The sequence below is a fragment of the Trifolium pratense genome, linkage group LG2 (genome assembly GCF_020283565.1).
Source record: "Trifolium pratense cultivar HEN17-A07 linkage group LG2, ARS_RC_1.1, whole genome shotgun sequence".
In the NCBI taxonomy this organism is placed as follows: Eukaryota; Viridiplantae; Streptophyta; class Magnoliopsida; order Fabales; family Fabaceae; genus Trifolium; species Trifolium pratense.
The window spans coordinates 9279115-9298342 of NC_060060.1; the positions used below are offsets into that span (position 1 = coordinate 9279115).

The 19228-nt window shown below is 33.8% G+C and overlaps 1 protein-coding gene across 1 annotated transcript; it reads left to right on the top strand.

Annotated features, from left to right (window-relative positions):
* Window positions 1–1673: 1673 nt before the first annotated feature.
* Window positions 1674–12554, top strand: LOC123905792 (PH, RCC1 and FYVE domains-containing protein 1-like). The gene is made up of 9 exons (XM_045955520.1): window positions 1674–2295; window positions 5921–6007; window positions 6691–6780; window positions 6915–7001; window positions 7101–7220; window positions 7705–9798; window positions 10297–10443; window positions 10946–11481; window positions 11957–12554. The coding sequence occupies exons 1-9, from the start codon at window positions 2248–2250 to the stop codon at window positions 12108–12110; spliced, it is 3363 nt and encodes a 1120-aa protein (XP_045811476.1). The 5' UTR covers window positions 1674–2247; the 3' UTR covers window positions 12111–12554.
* Window positions 12555–19228: the final 6674 nt, after the last annotated feature.

A 19228-nucleotide genomic window follows, 5' to 3' on the forward strand; every position in this document is an offset into this window, starting at 1 on the left:
GTGGAACAATGCAATGTTTCTCTTCAAACAAATGAATGACATCGTCTCTCATATTTTTAGAGAAGGGAATCAAGTTGCTGACACCCTTGCTTCTCTTGGTTGTAGTCTATCTTCCTACACCTTTTGGCTTGAACCTTCTGATTTTCTTGCAGCTAGCTTACATAGGAATAAACAAGGTTTTACAACCTTTAGATATTGTGTTTGATGGAGTTTTGGTTTTTGTCCCCTCCATCTTGTTTTGTTGTTCTCTTTTTCTTATTATCTATATATTTTTGGTTGGTTAGCTTGCTGCTACCAACTTATTTTGCTAAAAAAAAAAAAGTGGTGAAATTCCATCAATTGTAAAATTCTTTGTTTGGGTAATGTAATTAAATTGTTTTCACTTAATTTTATTTATCTTAATAAAATTGACCCTAATCCCAAAAAAAGCGGCCGAAAACCCAAAATTAACCGTAAACCCAAAAACGACCTGAAACTCATAAAATTGGCCGAAAATCAAAAAAATCGGCCGAAAACCTAAAATCGACATGAAACTCCAAAAATCGGCCCAAAACCTAAAATCCACCGTAAACACAAAAAATTAGCTGGAAAACCTAAAATCGACCAAAAACCCTAAAATCGACTATAAACTCTAAAATCGGGCGAAAACCCAAAAAATCGGCCAAAAACCAAAAATCTACCCTAAACCCAAAAAATTGGCCGAAAAACCTAAAATCGGCTGAAAACCCAAAAAACGACTGTAAACCCTAAAATCGACCGAAAAATCCAAAAAATGACTTTGGGTTTTTTATGCATATTTTTTGTTTTTTCGGCCGTTTTTAGGGTTTATAGTCGATTTTTGGGATTTCGGCCAATTTTAAGTTTTCAGCCGAGATTTTTGGGTTTAGGGTCGACCGTGGATTTTTCGGCAAAAATAACATTTTTACAAAAATACTTCTAATAACTATATGATAAATATTTTTCTCTTAATAGTTGAATGAAATTAAAAAAACCAAAAGACTAACTATTTTTATTTCTTAATAATTGAATGATAATTTTTTAAAATGAATATATATACGCGACAAATTTAATTGTAAAAAAACTTTTCTCAACTATTGTGTAATGGTTAAGATAGTGTTATTTATTGTTTCAGATTGCCTCTAGTCGGTAATCGGCCGCATTCATGCGATATGTACATTTCTTCATGTAGTCTGTACATTGATAATTGTTGAATAAAGATAAAAAAATCCATATTTTTTAGAAACTAAAATATCGAACCTGAAATCTAAACTGCTCAATTTAGTGGTGAAAAACAAAAAAAAATAATAACTATTTCCATTGGAGAGTATGTATGTCACTCAAGGTGAATTCTCCACTTTTAATTGAATTCTTTCTATATGTATAAGTGAATCGAATTCTAACTATCTATTTTAGGGGTACAAAATTCTTATTAATACAAGGACCAATTTATGCTGTATGCCGAACAAAATACTCATAAAATATAAAATTTACTTTTTTAGATTCATTTACATAATTAATGTATCTTTTCTATAATATAGACGAAATACATTAATTATTCAATAAAGATGAAAACGTAAATTTTCCTAGTAACTAATTATTGATTATTTTTTTGTTACAAACTAATTATTCATTCATTTATTTGTTTATATAGTTTCCTAATTTTTTTGTTGATCAAATCCTAATTTTCTTTAGCTTTGACTAGTTGCCTTTTTTACATACTACAAATCTCTCTCTCTCTCTCTCTCTCTCTCTCTCTCTTATATAAGTTCTTTCTTTTCGTGTCTTTTTATTTTTAATTTTTATTTATTTTCTTCTTTTCTCTGTTTCCTTCGCCGGAGCTACCATTCGTCACCGGAATTTCCCTCACAAATCCCTTTTCTCACCAAACCACAACTACCCTTTCAACAAACCCGGTTCAACCGGTTTAAAAGTCCATTTTTTTCACCGGTCCAAGTCAATTCTGTGAGTTGAAAACACCAACAACAACTGGGTTTGACTTGGAATCATCAATGGAGTTTCTGGGGTTTTGAATTTTGCAAAGAGGACTGAATCAGCGAGTTTTTATTTTTTTGTTGTAGAGAGAGAATAACAAGTGGGTTTTGGTTTTTAGAGAGAAAGGTTTTGGTTTTGATGTGAAGGTGAATGGTTGTGGAGAGAAGAAGAAGAGGTTGGAGTTGTTTATGATGACCGGAGCTCCGGTTAGGGATCGGAGAGGGTGGCGGTGTTTCGGTGAATCTTTTACATTGAATGGCAGATCTTGTTAACTACGGGAATGCTGATCGTAACATTGAGCAAGTAAGTTCTCTCTTTCTCTCTCTAGAAAGGTTATTAGTTTGGAGTAAATTGTCATTTTGGTCCTTGAATTTGTGTTCTCGAATTTACCGAAATTATAAAAACATATTCGAATGTGTTTTTAGTTAGTTAGTTTGATCATCGAATGTGTTTTTAGTTGGTTAGTTTGATCATCGAATGTGTTTTCGGCTAATTAGTTTGGTCCTTGAATTTGTGTTCTTGAATTTACTGAAATTATAAAAACATATTCGAATGTGTTTTTAGTTAGTTAGTTTGATCATAAAATGTGTTTTTAGTTGGTTAGTTTGATCATCGAATGTGTTTTCGGCTAATTAGTTTGGTCCTTGAATTTGTGTTCTTGAATTTACCGAAATTATAAAAACATATTCGAATGTGTTTTTAGCTAGTTAGTTTGATCATCGAATGTGTTTTTAGTTAGTTAGTTTGATCATCGAATGTGTTTTCGGCTAATTAGTTTGGTCCTTGAATTTGTGTTCTTGAATTTACTGAAATTATAAAAACATATTCGAACGTGTTTTTAGTTAGTTAGTTTGATCGTCGAATGTGTTTTATGCTAGTTAGTTTGGTCCTTCAATGTGTCTTCTGTTAGTATGTGTCTTCCGTTAGTCAGTTTGGTCCATACTCCATCACATTACTAACAGTAACCGATGATACATTCGAGGATATTTTTTGTAATTCTAATACATTTAAGGATGGCAGGGACATTGTCTCACACATTTAGGTGCGTAAGTTACCAATTTTGATTTTTAGTTTCAACTTTTTCTGTAGTGATATGAGAAATGATTGATGTTTTTTGCTGGCTAAGAATGTTATGATTGTATACGTGTGTGTGTTGCTTATTTGGAATAATACATGGGAACTTTGAGCGATAAGAGAGTGACGTTGTTAAACAGCGACTGTAGCATAGTGGAATTTGAACAAGTCACTATTGTTTTGCGATATGTTATTTAGTACAAAATATTGTCAAATAGAGTCTATAACACTATTAAGTAGTGGAATTTTAACAAGCAGGTATGATTTGTGATTGACAACACTGTAGGATAGTACAGGGGAGCACAAATGGAGAGTGTTGCTGGTTTTTTTTAAGGACAAAACTTAGATGCAATTCCATAGGTCCAGTTCTTACTGTTTTCCAATAGAATTTTAACACCTGGGTTATTTCTTTTCACTGATAAACGCCGTTAGAAAACAAAACATTTTTCCTCTAAATTGCAACGCACCGAACGTGAAACACATCTCCAATGCTAAGACCCATCATCATCTTTTCAGTATCTGCAAAATGTGGCCAACGAAGACAATTGATTTTCAGTGACTGTGTGGCCACCACGTAGCAAGGTATCACGCTTCTCTCTCTCTTCTTGAGTCCATCATCGTCTGCAACATTCAACAAAATCCCAACTTGATATTCAAAACAAAAAACTCTCAACTCCATTGACACCATGAATCTGATTGTTATATATTATAGATCAATAACATTGTGGTGTTTTGCCACTATGAGATCTTGGTTTTTTGGTATCTGGTGGTTGAGTACGGAGGACATGATGTTTGACGACCGTCGGCAACGAAGTTCCATTGATGGATCGAAAAGAGGAAACAGGTTGGAAGCAATTTTAAATAACGGCGTTTATCAATTAAAAGAAATAATTCAGTTGTCAAAATTTTATTGGAAAACAGTAAAAACTGGACGTATGGAACTGCATCTAAGTTTTGTCCTTTTTTTAATACATTAAAGAGATACTAGCATGTATATTTGTGATTGAATAGATTGGTTTAGAACTATGAAGCCCGAATATGTAGTACTTGTAGTCTGGTACTGGTGCCATACGATACAGATACGCGAATACAGGAGTCTTAGCTTGGTTTTGAACTATGAAGCCCAAATACGTAGTACTAATAGTCTGATACGAGTGCAGATACGCGGATACAGGAGTAGATGTCTTTGGATGCCATATTATGATGTTAAAATTATAATGATAAAATGCAAGGTTGTCACACTCGAGAGTTAATGTAAACTGGTGAAAACTCAAACTTGTAAACTCGACTCGTAAAGTCGCAAGAGACTTTTACACAAAATAATGTTTTAAAGTGAAGCATGGTAGGACTGAGTTCCCCTTCCCCTCGATGGAGCTGGTTTCTGTTTTGTAGAGCTAGGTTTTTTCTCTTCTAAGTGTAGCTAATTCACCTTGTTGCTATGTTGCCTAGCTACGGGTACGGTACCGTGGTACGGGTACTGGTACGTGGTACGATATTTTTAGAAAATTTAAGGTACGGGTACGTTAATATAAAATATTAGAAAAATTATTTTTAAGTGAATTATTATCATCATGCTTTGAAGATTTAATTTTTTTTGGTCCACCGTCTCAACTATTTTCATAAAAAATGAGATATAATTGAAATATAATAAAAAATTATAATATTTTAAGAGATTTTTCAACAGCCAATATGTTTTTTCCGTATTCATCATCATAATTCAACCAAATAAAAATTGGTATAGAATCGGTGCGTACCATACGAGTACCATGGAGTATCCTGTACTGGTACGTACCCGGTACGGGTACTTTACCATTTTAGGAGTACCCATGCTACATTCTGGTTTCATTGTATACTTGCAAACGATGAATTTGTTCATGTTTTCTGGTTTGTGGCTTTATTAAGATTCATATGCAGAGTGACTGAGTGTTACAACTGTGAGGTTAATATTTTGTGAACTATAGAGTCTTATCATTCGGCGGTTGCATTTTTGTATTTTTTTTATAAAAAATAATCACTAAACCACTTTTATTTTAGGCATTTTTGGGGAAATACAACCATTATGGTCTAGACTCATTCAATCATCCTCTAACTTGTGATTCTATGCAAGTCTACTGACTCTACTTGAGTTTATACAGAAACAGTTTTGTAAGTGAGTTAGCTAGAGAGTTTTGGCGACCATGATAAAACGTTTTAGTACAAAGCTTTATTGTTATCTTGGATTGTTTCAAACGGGATATTGAACTTTACATTAATATTATTGTATTTACTTTTGGCAAATTGAGTTTTGCATACCTGAAGAATTGATCACACTTACCAAACCTTTTATTAACTAGTTCAAAATTGAAGCTGAATAATATAATTATCTAGTGAAATTGAGCAAGGTGTGTTTATTTATTGTTTGGACAACAGTTATTGTTTACCTAGAACCAGCTAAAGCGTAGCAGAACTTTAACAAACCGCTTTAATCTGCAATATGCGATTTAGTATAATGTGTTTTCAAATAGAAGCTGTAGAAGCACAGTACTATAGCACTGTAGCATAGTTGAATTTGAGCATACCGCTATTTTTCTCAATTTACAATTGACAACACTGATGAAATATCTATAGTCTGTAGTACAACATTTCCTACCTGTATTGTTGAAAATATTAAGAAGGAACTGAGACTTTTGAATCGATGTCATAATCTACTAAATTTCATATGAAATTTCCCAGTATTTACAATATATATATAAATACGGGCTTCTTCAACTCTTCCTTTTCTTCATTCCTCCGTATATAATGTATATCTTATATTAATTCTGTTCTATTTTATTTTATTTTATTTTGTTTTACAATGTTACTTTTCATCCTACAGGCGTTGATTGCTTTGAAAAAGGGTGCTCAACTTCTTAAATATGGTCGAAAGGGAAAGCCAAAATTTTGTCCATTTAGGCTCTCACATGTAAGTTAAATGAAAGCTTTTGTTTTTGGATTCTCTATTTTGTTTCCTTTCTAGCTGGTTGAACAGTAATAAACTAATCATGTTTTTGGAAAGATAGTTTTTTTTAGGCTTAATTGCACTTTTGGTCCCTTATCTTTATTTTAGGTTTCAAGTTGGTCCCTTATCTTTTAAAAGTTTCAAGTTGGTCCCTTATCTTTTCTGCAGGTTTCATGTTGGGCCCTCCCGTCAAATTTTTCACTATTACCGTTAAATTTGGACACGTGGCAAACGGAAACCACACTTGGAAAGATGACACGTGTCCAAATTTAACGGTAATAGTGAAAAATTTGACGGGAGGGACCAACTTGAAACTGCAGAAAAGATAAGGGACCAACTTGAAACTTTTAAAAGATAAGGGACCAACTTGAAACCTAAAATAAAGATAAGGGACTAAAACTGTAATTAAGCCTTTTTTTTATGTTCACTAATGTCCACTGGTTTTAATCCCTGTATATGATAACATGTTTTTTTACTCAAATAGCCTACTTTTCTCATTTCAGTAGTTAGTAATAATGCTATATAGTAGTGGTATTGTAGCTTTATTGATGATCAAACTGTGCTTCCTTGGTTGTCGGATGTTTTGTTAAACGCTCATGTACTGTAAGCTTGGAATTTACTGTATTTATTTGTATTCGAAACTGCAGGATGGATCATCTTTAATCTGGATTTCAAGTGGTGGTGAAAAAAGTCTGAAGCTATCTTCTGTCTCAAGAATCATTCCTGGACAAAGAACTGTAAAATTTCTGCAATTGTAGTTGATATGACACCATGCCATGAAATTCTCCGTGATTAATTAAGTTATTGTGAAAAATTGTTTCATAAGCACATTCTTATTTTCTCTATTTTAATTTCGTTGTTTTTCGTGCAGGCTGTTTTCCAACGGTACCTTCGTCCTGAGAAGGACTATGTGTCTTTTTCACTTATTTATAATAACGGAAAGCGGTCCCTTGATTTGGTTAGTGACAGTTTAAGCAACTACATGGATAACTACACCATTATTGTTGTTTTCAATTTCTTTATTTTCCATTATAATAACTTATGTGTTGTTTTTCAGATTTGCAAAGATAAAGTTGAGGCAGATGTGTGGATTTCTGGTCTCAAAAAACTGATATCCTCAGGTCAAGGTGGTCGGTCCAAAATTGACGGATGGAGTGATGGTGGCCTCAATCTTGACGTAAATATACATCAAATTGTACTTAAAATTTCATTGTAGTAGTGTATTTGTGTTATGTTTTTTTTACAATATCTATTAGCTCAAAACGTGATAGACCTATTTTGATAGGAACCCGAAAATCAAGTGAAATAGAAAAATAAGAGAAAACCCATGTAACACCAAAGCTATTGCTCCTCAGAGAAAAGATGATACTCTCTCTACTCAACCTATATGGTTCTAACAGAATTTATGTTGAATGATACTTCTAACTCTGTATATGCCCTTTATAACAGAATCAGTAAATCTTCAACGTCACCTAATTCCCTCCCTTTTCCTATGTTTTCCCCCATCACTCTTTGGGCCCACGTTTCTCAATTGGGATCCTAACATACTCTAATTTTTATATGATGTGATTTTGTCTTCATGAAGAAGAACTAATTGTATGCATGTTTTCTGAATTGCATGGTAAGTTGCTTATAATTCTTTCGTTCTCAATTAATTTCAGGATAGCAAAGACTTAACATCCAATAGTCCAAGTGAAAGTTCAGCTAGTGCGTCACTAGACATTAGTTCTCCCGACATTTCTGTGAGTCTTCCAAACACTTCACCAAAGTCCTTTCGGCCTGACAATACCTTAAATTCTGAAAGGTCACATGCACCATCAGAGTCAACAAATATGCAAATAAAAGGATCCGGCACAGATAATTTCCGTGTTAGTGTTTCAAGTGCCCCCAGCTCGTCTAGTCATGGATCTGCACAAGATGATTACGATGCTCTGGCGGATGTATACATATGGGGGGAAATTATCTGTGAAAACATCAAAGTTGGTGCTGACAAAAGTGTCCATTATTTCAGCCCAAGGGCCGATGTGCTTCTCCCGAGACCATTGGAATCCAATGTAGTTTTAGATGTACAGCATATAGCATGTGGTGTTAAACATGCTTCGTTAGTCACTAGGCAAGGTGAAGTTTATACGTGGGGTGAAGAATCGGGAGGACGCCTTGGCCATGGTGTTGGGAAGAATGTGGTTCAACCTCGTCTTGTTGAAGCATTGAATTCTACAACTGTTGATTTTGTTGCATGTGGGGAGTTCCATTCCTGCGCTGTTACAATGACCGGGGAACTATATACGTGGGGTGACGGTACTCATAATGCTGGATTGCTAGGTCATGGGTCTAATTTTAGTCATTGGATACCGAAGAGAATTGGGGGTCCATTAGAGGGACTTCAAGTTTCATCTGTCGCTTGTGGCCCATGGCACACAGCCTTGATTACTTCAACCGGGAAGCTCTTTACATTTGGCGATGGAACTTTTGGTGTCTTGGGACATGGAGATAGGGAAAATCTTCCGTATCCTAGAGAAGTGGAATCATTATCGGGGTTAAGGACGATAGCTGTTGCATGTGGAGTGTGGCACACTGCAGCTGTTGTAGAGGTTATTGCAACACAATCTATTGCTAGTTTATCGTCAGGTAAATTGTTTACCTGGGGCGACGGAGATAAAAATCGCCTCGGGCACGGGGACAAAGAGGCACGGCTTAAACCAACTTGTGTGCCTGCTATTATTGATTACAATTTTCAAAAAATTGCTTGTGGGCATAGTTTGACAGTAGGGCTGACAACATCCGGACAAGTTTTTACCATGGGAAGTACCGTTTACGGTCAGCTTGGGAATCCTCAATCCGATGGAAAGCTTCCATGCTTGGTAGGAGATAAGATTGCGTTGGAATCCATTGAAGAAATTGCTTGTGGTGCATATCATGTGGCTGTTTTAACATCCAAAAATGAAGTTTATACTTGGGGTAAAGGTTCAAATGGGAGATTAGGTCATGGAGATGTTGAAGATAGAAAAACGCCGACTTTGGTTGAAGCATTAAAAGACAGACATGTGAAATATATTGCATGTGGTTCAAATTACTCTGCCGCCATATGCCTTCATAAGTGGGTATCCAGTGCTGAGCAGTCTCAGTGCTCGGCTTGTAGACAAGCATTTGGCTTCACTCGAAAGCGGCACAATTGTTATCATTGTGGACTTGTGCACTGCCATTCTTGCAGTTCAAGGAAAGTATTAAGAGCAGCACTGGCTCCTAACCCTGACAAGCCATACCGTGTGTGTGATTCTTGTTATGTGAAATTGAGCAAGGTTGCAGAAGCTAGCAATTATAATCGGAGGAACTCTTTGCCGCGTCTTTCGGGTGAAAACAAGGATAGGTTAGACAAGGGTGATCTAAGATCGTCCAAGGCTGTTGTTCCTTCAAATATGGATTTGATAAAGCAACTAGATAATAAAGCAGCAAAACAAGGAAAAAAAGCTGATACATTCTCGCTAGCTCGCAACTCACAAATGCCTCTGTTACAGCTGAAAGATGTTGTCTTCTCCACTGCTGTTGATCTGAGACGAACAGCTCCAAGACCGGTGATTGCACCGTCAGGAGTAAGTTCAAGGTCCGGGTCCCCTTTCTCCAGAAGATCAAGCCCTCCTCGTTCAGCTACGCCTATTCCAACAATGTCGGGACTCTCTTTCTCCAAAAATGTTGCTGATAGTTTGAAGAAAACAAATGAGCTTTTAAATCAAGAAGTTCAGAAGTTACGTTCTCAGGTACATTGTGGTTTTCCTTTTGATGTGCATCAAGTAGCAGAAGTTCCCTTCATTAACACTGATTTTATAGCATGTATCAATTTGATAATTGTGGTTAATGACATTCGAAATCATTGGTAAATTGTATTCATAATTAATGAGTTGCGACACCTTGGTATATTAATTAACCATCCACTGAACTTAATTTAACCACATATTTGAATTGCGTTAACCATCTAAATTGTTATCAAAGTTTGATGTCAAATTGAACTAATCGTTCGGGAGAACCCGAATTCGATTCCTGGGTGGAACAATTTCTTGGCCAGACTTTACTTACCTCACGGCTGAACTCCGAATTACTAGGGCCCCCTTCCCCCTAGGATCTGGAGGGTTAATACCGAAAAAAAAAAAAGTTTGATGTCAAATTTGTGTGTCAAAATATTATTTCTCTTATATATGTTGTATTTTTATTTTATTTTTCTATGGTATCAAGAAAAGTCTAATTATAGATATTATCAGGTTGAGAGCCTGAAACAAAAATGTGAACGGCAAGAATTAGAGGTTCAGAGGTCAGTAAAAAAGACTCAAGAAGCTATGGCACTAGCTACCGAGGAGTCTACTAAATGCAAAGCTGCAAAAGAAGTTATAAAATCGCTTACTTCACAGGTTTGTTTTCTGTTTAATTTTCGCCATGTTCATTGTAATAAAATGGACATCCTGATGAAACCATGTATAAAATATGGAATTTATGTTCATATCTGTTTTATTGGTAACAATATATTTAGAACTCACTTTTTGAGGAATAATTATCATTCATCATCTTGTTGCATTGCATAGAATTTAAAAAATGATTTTCATTATTTTTTATTTTGGTTCACGGGTATATTTAAAATTACATTCTTTTATTTGTTGGCTCGGATACCAAATTGAATAGTTTAGAATGATCAACTTGCATTACACAAAGGGGATGCACAAATATATATAAAAGAGAGGATCTCTCGAAAAAAGGAAAAAAAATCTTAGGGAACTGAACCAACAACGTTAAATAGAGAGAATAATTATAAGTATGACTATAATCACCCTTGTCTTTTTCGGAGTACATTGTTTTCCTTCTTTTTCTTTCAAGCACTGAATAGTATGTCTGTTTGACGCATTAACATTGTTTCAGCTCAAAGATTTAGCTGAGAAGCTTCCTCCTGAAGTCTATGATGTTGAGAAAATTAGAACAGCTTACCTACAAAATGGTCTCGAGTCGAATGGTATTCACTATCCAGATTCAAATGGGGACCAGCACTCCACAGTGGAATCAATCAGCGCTTCAAGTTTGGCCTCCATAGGACTTGAATCCTCTATGTTCAAAAGAACAGTCAGTAGTTTGCCAGGATCCTATGGATCTAATCTCCCCCAGCAACTCCGGGGCGTTGTGACCGCCAACGGGACCAGTAATTATCCAAATGTTAAATTGCCAAATGGCGGTGGCGTGCTTCACTCGAGCAGTAATAATTTGTCAGATATTGTTGACGGTAGGGATTCTGGGAATTTCCGTGATGACGAGAGTAGTTTGAAATGGCCAAATGCTGCACCGGCTAGTAATAGTAATAATCAAGTTGATGCAGAATGGATTGAACAGTATGAACCTGGTGTCTATATAACACTTGTGGCCATGCATGATGGAACAAGAGATCTGAAACGAGTGCGCTTCAGGTAACAAAATTCCTCCTTGTGACCAATTTATCTTTATCCGTTTCTACTTTTATGTTTTGCTTCTGAACTGTGTCTAGCCTCACATATATTTAACCAGTGATAATGGTCTATTTAGCAGCAACAATTTAGACTGAAGGTGTGGTTCTATTCAATTATACGATATTCTTACCAGTGTGTACGTGTTAGTATCAATGTCGCGTCTGTGTATGTGTTTGTGTCAGTGCTTCATAGATAACGATTTATCTTGATAGGGATCATGGAATTTTATGGACTACACTATTCTCTGACAATGCAGGCCATTACATTGCGAATAATACTATATCTTGGAAAGTTTGCATGACTTAATCTTTAAATAGACAGTTTGCAGCTTCCCAGAAACATAAATTATGGTTTTTGGTTTAAGATAAGATGTTTAAATTGTCTTATAATAGTTGGACTTTATATGCAACATATTTAATGGTAAATGCAATTGCAGCCGGAGGAGATTTGGAGAAAACCAAGCCGAGAATTGGTGGTCAGAGAACCGGGAGAAGGTATACGAAAAATACAATGTTCATGGCATGGACAAATCTTCTAGCCAAGCAGCACATAAGACAGAGGCCGTCGGTTCTCCTGCTTCCCAAACTTAGGTAAAGTAGAAGGAGGAAAATTCTCCATTAACCCCTTTTGTCACAACGAGGAAGTTGTAGGAAAGCACAAACGAATATGAAGAAACCTCGACTCCCTCTTTTTGCATGGTTATGTGACAAGGTTGTCAAACTCAGGAGTCTGCGTAAACTCGTGGAGCTTCTGTAGACTCGACTCAGACTTGGACAATTAATTATACAAGTTGACTAAAAAATTTAACAATCATGGTTATGTCTATCCTTATTCTCTTCTCATTCCCTTTTCCTCAAATTAATTGTCTTTTATTTATTTTTGGCAGATGCCCTTTATATATCTCCGAATTGTTTCAATTTTATCGGATGTCCCCGAAGGGACCCTTTATATATCTATTGTAGTGTAGTGTAAATAAAATAATCAGTTCACGTAAGTTTGGCTCAGGAATCACCCATACCAATTTCCTTTCCTTTGTTCTATTTTGTTTCTAGCACACTTTTTTTCTCACCTTATGAATACTACATGCATTTAAATAATTAAATGTATACATGGTGATAATTGTTATACCATTTTTTTCTCTTTATTTCTATAGAGGTAATATTGTACTTGGTGTTGCCATTAGGTGCAGTTTTAACCTTCTTTTTTTTTGGTGAAGATTCAGTTTTAACCTTTATCTTATGGATATGAAACTTTATGGATGGTTGAAGTTGAAAGGGAATACAGTAAACTTCTAATTTTAATTTAATTTTGGAAAAGTGAGGGGATTACTTTTTTATAAAAAAAATGTAATTGTAATAAAATGAGTTTAATTAGTATGGATCGACAGTGTAAAGTAATTTTAAAAATGTTCAATCATTTTACTATTAGCATATGTCGTAATATTATTTTCTAAAATGTAACGAAAAATATTTAAATTGTGAGATGTGATTAGATCAGTGCGTAACTACAAATGGCATGTGTTGAAGTGTTTATGGTAGCTTAGTTATCGATTTGTGGTGGGAAAGACTATTAAAGTTGAGACTTTTCTTTGCTGTCCTACGAGCTTTTCATGCGTCCTATTTTTATTCATCCGCTACTTAATAGCGGATGTTATAAAATGAGAAATTTTAGGAAGCGGATGTTGTTTGAGAAAGTGGTAGGGGGGCATAAGAATGTCTCATTAAAGTTGTAACGAGTAATGATGCAACATCGAGTCCAACTTGCGGTGCAACATGTTATGCAAAGAACATGAGAATTTCTTTCGTGTCTCCAAGCCTTCTTGCGCCCTCCCTGCATTTTTAAAAATACCTTGCTCAAGTTTACTCCCTCCGTGATACTATATAAGCAAAAAACCTCTTTTTATGTTCATTGTTTTATTAATGTATTTAGTCTATATTATAGACCAAATACATTAATAAAACAATGAACCTAGAAATGTGTTTTTTGCTTGTATAGTGTCACGGAGGGAGTAGCTTTTAGGACGAGAACACTCCTATACACAAAATTAAAATTTTACATGTTCACCTTCTAGAATGTGAAACCTGCTTTGAATTTTAAAACTTGAAACTTTTTCTATTGAAACAATTATTTTTTCTTTGATTCTTTACACTTTTCAAATATTAATGCTCTTCAAAATTCTCGTGCTTATGCGAAATTAGACATTGCACATAAAGTTATGGATATTCCCACTAATGCTAAGCCAAACATTACAATAATTCAATAACTAAAATGTCAACATCTTAAACAATATACAACAATAGAGTATAGCATATATAAGAAATTCACAAGTCATGTTTCAAATAATTCTCTATTAGCTGCAACTAATATTTGTAGTTGTAGAGACAATTTGATATTTTGGAGTACTAATTTGATCTCACATTACTCCATTTTCTTTTTGAGTTTTTTTTTTACGAAATCATTTTCTTTTTGAGTTATTATATTATAAGTGCGAAATTTTTACCGTCATTTAGTAATGACTGATCTTCATTGAAGAATTTGTAAAATATATAAGATAGGATATTACTCAATTATTTACACTTAGTGTTTTGTGAATTTTGTCATTAAATTATTTTAAAAAATCCTTTAATTTGATATCATTGTTTAATATAAACTTACAGATCCTATCTTATGAAGCCATGTGTATAACTCCTCTTGGTTACCAAAAAATATAAAGTAATTTTATCTTGCCCAATTAAAGAGGGACATTGTCTTTAAATTTCAATGAAAGGTCTTAATTAGTACCAGTAGAAACTGAGCAACAAGGACTATTTCTTCAACGAAAATCCACTTTTTTTCCTCGATAATTTAACCAAATCCACTTAAAATTGAAATATGCCACCTACAAATCCATAAGAATTATTATTAATATTAATCCACCTTTGACTTGGGGTTTGTCTTTGAAAAATGACCATAGTAATGTACTCTTATTCTCACATGGTCACATGGAAATTTTGAAATCAAGACATTACATGAAAGTTGAGGCAGCTTAACCCAACCAACAAAGTTATCATTTTCAGGAACCAATTAACTTCAATTACATAAACAAAATAAGAAGAAGCTAAAACATTCACAAGAACATGTCAAATTACTCTATTGATTGGTGACCATGTGGAACATGTCTTGCATTTTTATATTTTTTTAGTATATTAGGAAAGGGGGACTATAATAGGTATGTCCCTTGGTCATAGATTTTTGGGAAAATCAGCTAAAAAGAAGGTAGTATTATAATTTTTTTTTGGTAAACTAAAGTTTCATGCTCACATGTGTGAGACTTTTTTGTTGTTAAAAGAAAAGAAAAAAAAAAGAAAAAAAAATTAAATCGGACATATTTAATGTATTTGTCAAAAATACCGAAGAGAATCTTGAAGGTTGATTGTGAAACATAACCAACATGAAACGTAACTAACGAGTCTATGGATCTTTGGTCTTCTAATATATTAAGTCGGCCTTTTTACATGTGAAAATTTTATGTTTGGGGTATCCTTTCTCCTTTTATAGTTTTCCCACAATGACTCTCTTTAATTGTCCATGTAGGTCAACCATGAGAGCACAATATGGTACACATATGCACGGTGTATTTAGGTTTCCCAACTCCTTTTTTTTTTTTTTTTACAAAATATTGCTTATAGACTATAGTATTTTATTCATAATCAAATAACATATACATGTCGGTACATAAATGAAAATATTAAAGTTAATTAGAGATGGGACTACCTTTACTAGAGCATGAGCTATCTCCTTCGTTTGTCTCATATTAAACTCGATACGAAAAATAAACTGAACATTCGATTACATTCCTATAACACACATCCCCAAACTCAGTCCAACCAGAGTCCCCCTTTATGAAAATATTCAACCACTCTCTTTTAATCAAGAGCAAAATCCACCCTTCATGATTGAAGCTCCTAAACCCAATTGATGGCTTGAAAAAGACCAAACACCTCATCTAAATCCACATAGGTTTTGCGTTGTAATGTGGAACTCTCACACCTGAAAAAATAATTTTTAAACCTTGTGTTTTTTTTGTCAAGTAGTCTAGTGGCTAGAAAAACTACCTTAAAGATGGATAAGTGCATTGTCCGGGGTTCGAACCCCGGCTCCTACGCTATGTTTATAACGTTATGTCCATACCAACTGAGCTAAGCTCACAGGAACTAAACATTGTGTTTTTACTACGTTTAAAATCTCTTAATTCTTGTACCAAAAAAGAAGTCCCTTAATTCATAATTGGCTTAATTACACTTTTAGTCCCTTATCTTTTAAAAGTTTCATATTGGTCCCTTATCTTTTCTGCAGGTTTCAAGTTGGTCATCCCGTCACATTTTTCACTATTACCATTAAATTTGGACACGTGTCATATTTTCAAGTGTGATTTCTGTTTGCCACGTGTTCAAATTTAACGATAATAGTAAAAAATTTGACGGAAGGGACCTACATGAAACCTGCAGAAAAAATAAGGGATCAACTTGAAACTTTTAAAAGATAAGAGACCAACTTGAAACCTAAAATAAAGATAAGGGACCAAAAGTGCAATTAAGCCTTCATAATTATATCAAATTAGTAATTAGTTAATGAAAAAAAAAATAGTTAATGCACCTAAAATAATTTAGTTTTTTTTTACAATCTAAAATAATTTAGTTAATTAGAGTATCATACCAATTTTTTTTTTTATAGAGAGTATCATACACCTTTATTGGGTCTGGAGGAAGACCTTCTCCAGCAAATGGGATATAATGCTGCTAATGCTGGTCCAACTTGGTCAAGGCATTTTATCTACTCGTGATCAATATCCGATACAAGCTAAGTGTTCTTCTCATCCTTGTTGTTCAAATACAAATAGCCGAAATAAATTCGTCCCAAAATATAAGACCTATTTGACCACTGCATGTACGACAATGCACAATTTGGATCACTAATATTTTTAATTGTCTATTTGTAAAAATTATAAAAACTTGATATTTTGAAAATACTCACCAAAACAAATCAAACAATATATCATATGTCAATGTTTACATCTATATGTTATTAAAAAAATACGGTCAAAACAAGATAAATGAACAATATTTATTTAGTCAAAGTAGACCTTATATATTGGGACAGAAGGAGTATCTTTCGATGGAATGGGAAATTTTGAGCAATTCAAGATGAGAGAGAAACAATTACCCCAATCCAAACATTAATTTATACAAACAAGCACACTCAAAAAAAGGTGTATCTCCAATTATTTAGTCTAGCAATAAAAAAACAAACATTGAATTTAATGGTTCTCGATTCGAGTTTCATTAATGTCTTCGAAAAAACACTATGTATGTGTTCGGGGTGAAAATATTTAAGTAAATTTACACTTGTCAGAGATCGAATTCTAAACAAAATGATTAAAGAATTCAAAATATCTATCATTTGTGTCACATGTTGGAATTAACGGTTTGACTTTTAGGGGGTAATTTAATAATTGTTTCCACTACCTTGTATTTATTTCTTTTTTGTGGCGTTAACACTCTGGTTTCTAGGAAAAGACAATCTCTTAATTCAGAATTCGGTCGTGTGAAATAAAATCTAGTTTATTCTAAATTCAAACTCGAATTTTCTCAAACAATTCGTCCTTTGATAAAGCTAGGCAACCATTTGACTCAAACAAAAATCTTACAAGTTAATTAACCAGCTTGTATTTCTTTTTCTTTGATAAAGCTTGTGTATTTCTAACCAAACAAAAATCTTACAAGTCACAATTTGCAATAAATTTAAGAATACCACTCTAGATACGTGACTGAATTCACGGAATTTGTCACCTATTTGTCTTTGCTTTCAATTTCATGTACAAGAGCTCTAATTTAAGTTAAACCATAAAGTGTAAATCAACTTAAAACACATGTATTCCGTTCAAATATCGGTAATGAAAATTAGGTGAACACTTAGGATATTAGGATATATCTTATGTGAATATGTGCCGGTACACTATTTAGATGGATAGTTGTGATCGGTCTGTAAATAATATTTAATATAGAAAAATTAATAAATAATATTTGTAAATCAATCAAAAACATCCACCTCAACAAATGTACTGATACATATCAAAATAAGAGGTGTACCGAAGAATTCACCTGAAAATTAAGTTGCATCAATTGGGTCCTACATGATATTGACGCATAACTAAGATCGACTATCATTTTCGATGGATAGGTCATGCGTTGTCAAACTCTCTTCTGTCTTTGCACTTGAGGGCTAATCTTTGTTTCGCCCGAAGATATCTTTGCATGCCTCCATTATCTTTGGGAGGCCTATGCCCCATAAAAATTGTCTACATGAGATGCTTTCTAGTATGCATCTTGATATAAGGTTAGAATTTTAGTTCTTCTAGAATGATATCTCACCGATGGCTTGAACCCCACGAAAAGAGACCGTATTTGTTGTCTTCCACCCAAGTTGTGTAGAAAAAAGCCCGAAGTCAATCCTAGGAATAAGGAAGCTTCATATATTTTTAACATGGTTTTAAATTGCGGTTTGCAAATTCAACTAAAGAATATTGAAGTCTCTACAACAACATCGTAACCACAATTTCGACCATATTGACCGCTTTTGGAATGATTTTTTCCCTTATACCTCAAAAGTATTCCAAAAATAGGATGAAATTAAATAATACACAAAAAGTTAAATCAAAATTGAGGACAAAAACATAAACATTAATTACATACACTTTTTTTTTTAATGTAAAATATCAATGGAATAAAGGAGTAAGATAATTCTCTATGGTTTCCCCTTTGAATTGTGTAATTCAATGCCATTATGTGCCCTTGAAGGTCCCGAAGGTGGCTTTGGCATTGCTTTTGGCAATGACCCTAAGAAATTTTGATGTAAATCTTGAGACTTTGCCTTCACATAAAAAGCTTGAGTGTGTCTAGAACAATAGCAATCACCAACAAAATATATAAGCAAAAAAAGTAGAATTAGCATTACATGAAGATGCTTCCTACCCATTTAGCAAAAATAAGTGAAAGTGATTAACCTTTTAAACTAAGAAAATCACAAGAAGGGAAAGATATGAAGAAAAAATGTGTATATGAGCTAGGAGAGGGTTTGTGAAAGAGAAGAATATATTGATGAATGGTGCAAAATAGAAGAAAATATATGGTGCTTTTTTAGGGGTAAGAGTAGTGATGAGTTGTTTTTATGGAAGTTACTATGATTTAATGAAAGAATTTAAAGGGTACCGGTAATGAAGGAAATGTGTGTGCCGGAACACACGGGGGAAGTAAATGCAATATTATGTTATTTTCCTTTAAAATTTGGATATTAGGAATCATATTGTACGTGTAATGTTTTTTGTGGTTTGTAGCATTAAATGAGACAACATGTGTCGATAGGTTCTTTTTTTATTTTTATTTTATTTGGTGAGAGTCAGTTCTTTTTGTATAGAGAAACAAATTATTGTGTAGATATTTTGGTGAATATGGGACTAATCAGTTCTTTTTTCTACTTATTTATTTTTTATTTATTCATTTTAAAAGTTTGAAGTGAAATAGTGGTCACTATAATGTTTGATAGATTGTACTATTGTATTAAAATAGGGAAAATTTAACATATACCTTAAGACACTTGTTAGTATACTATAAATAATAATTTTCCATTAAAAGCTGTACATTTTTTATCTTTAGAAATCAACGATTGATTT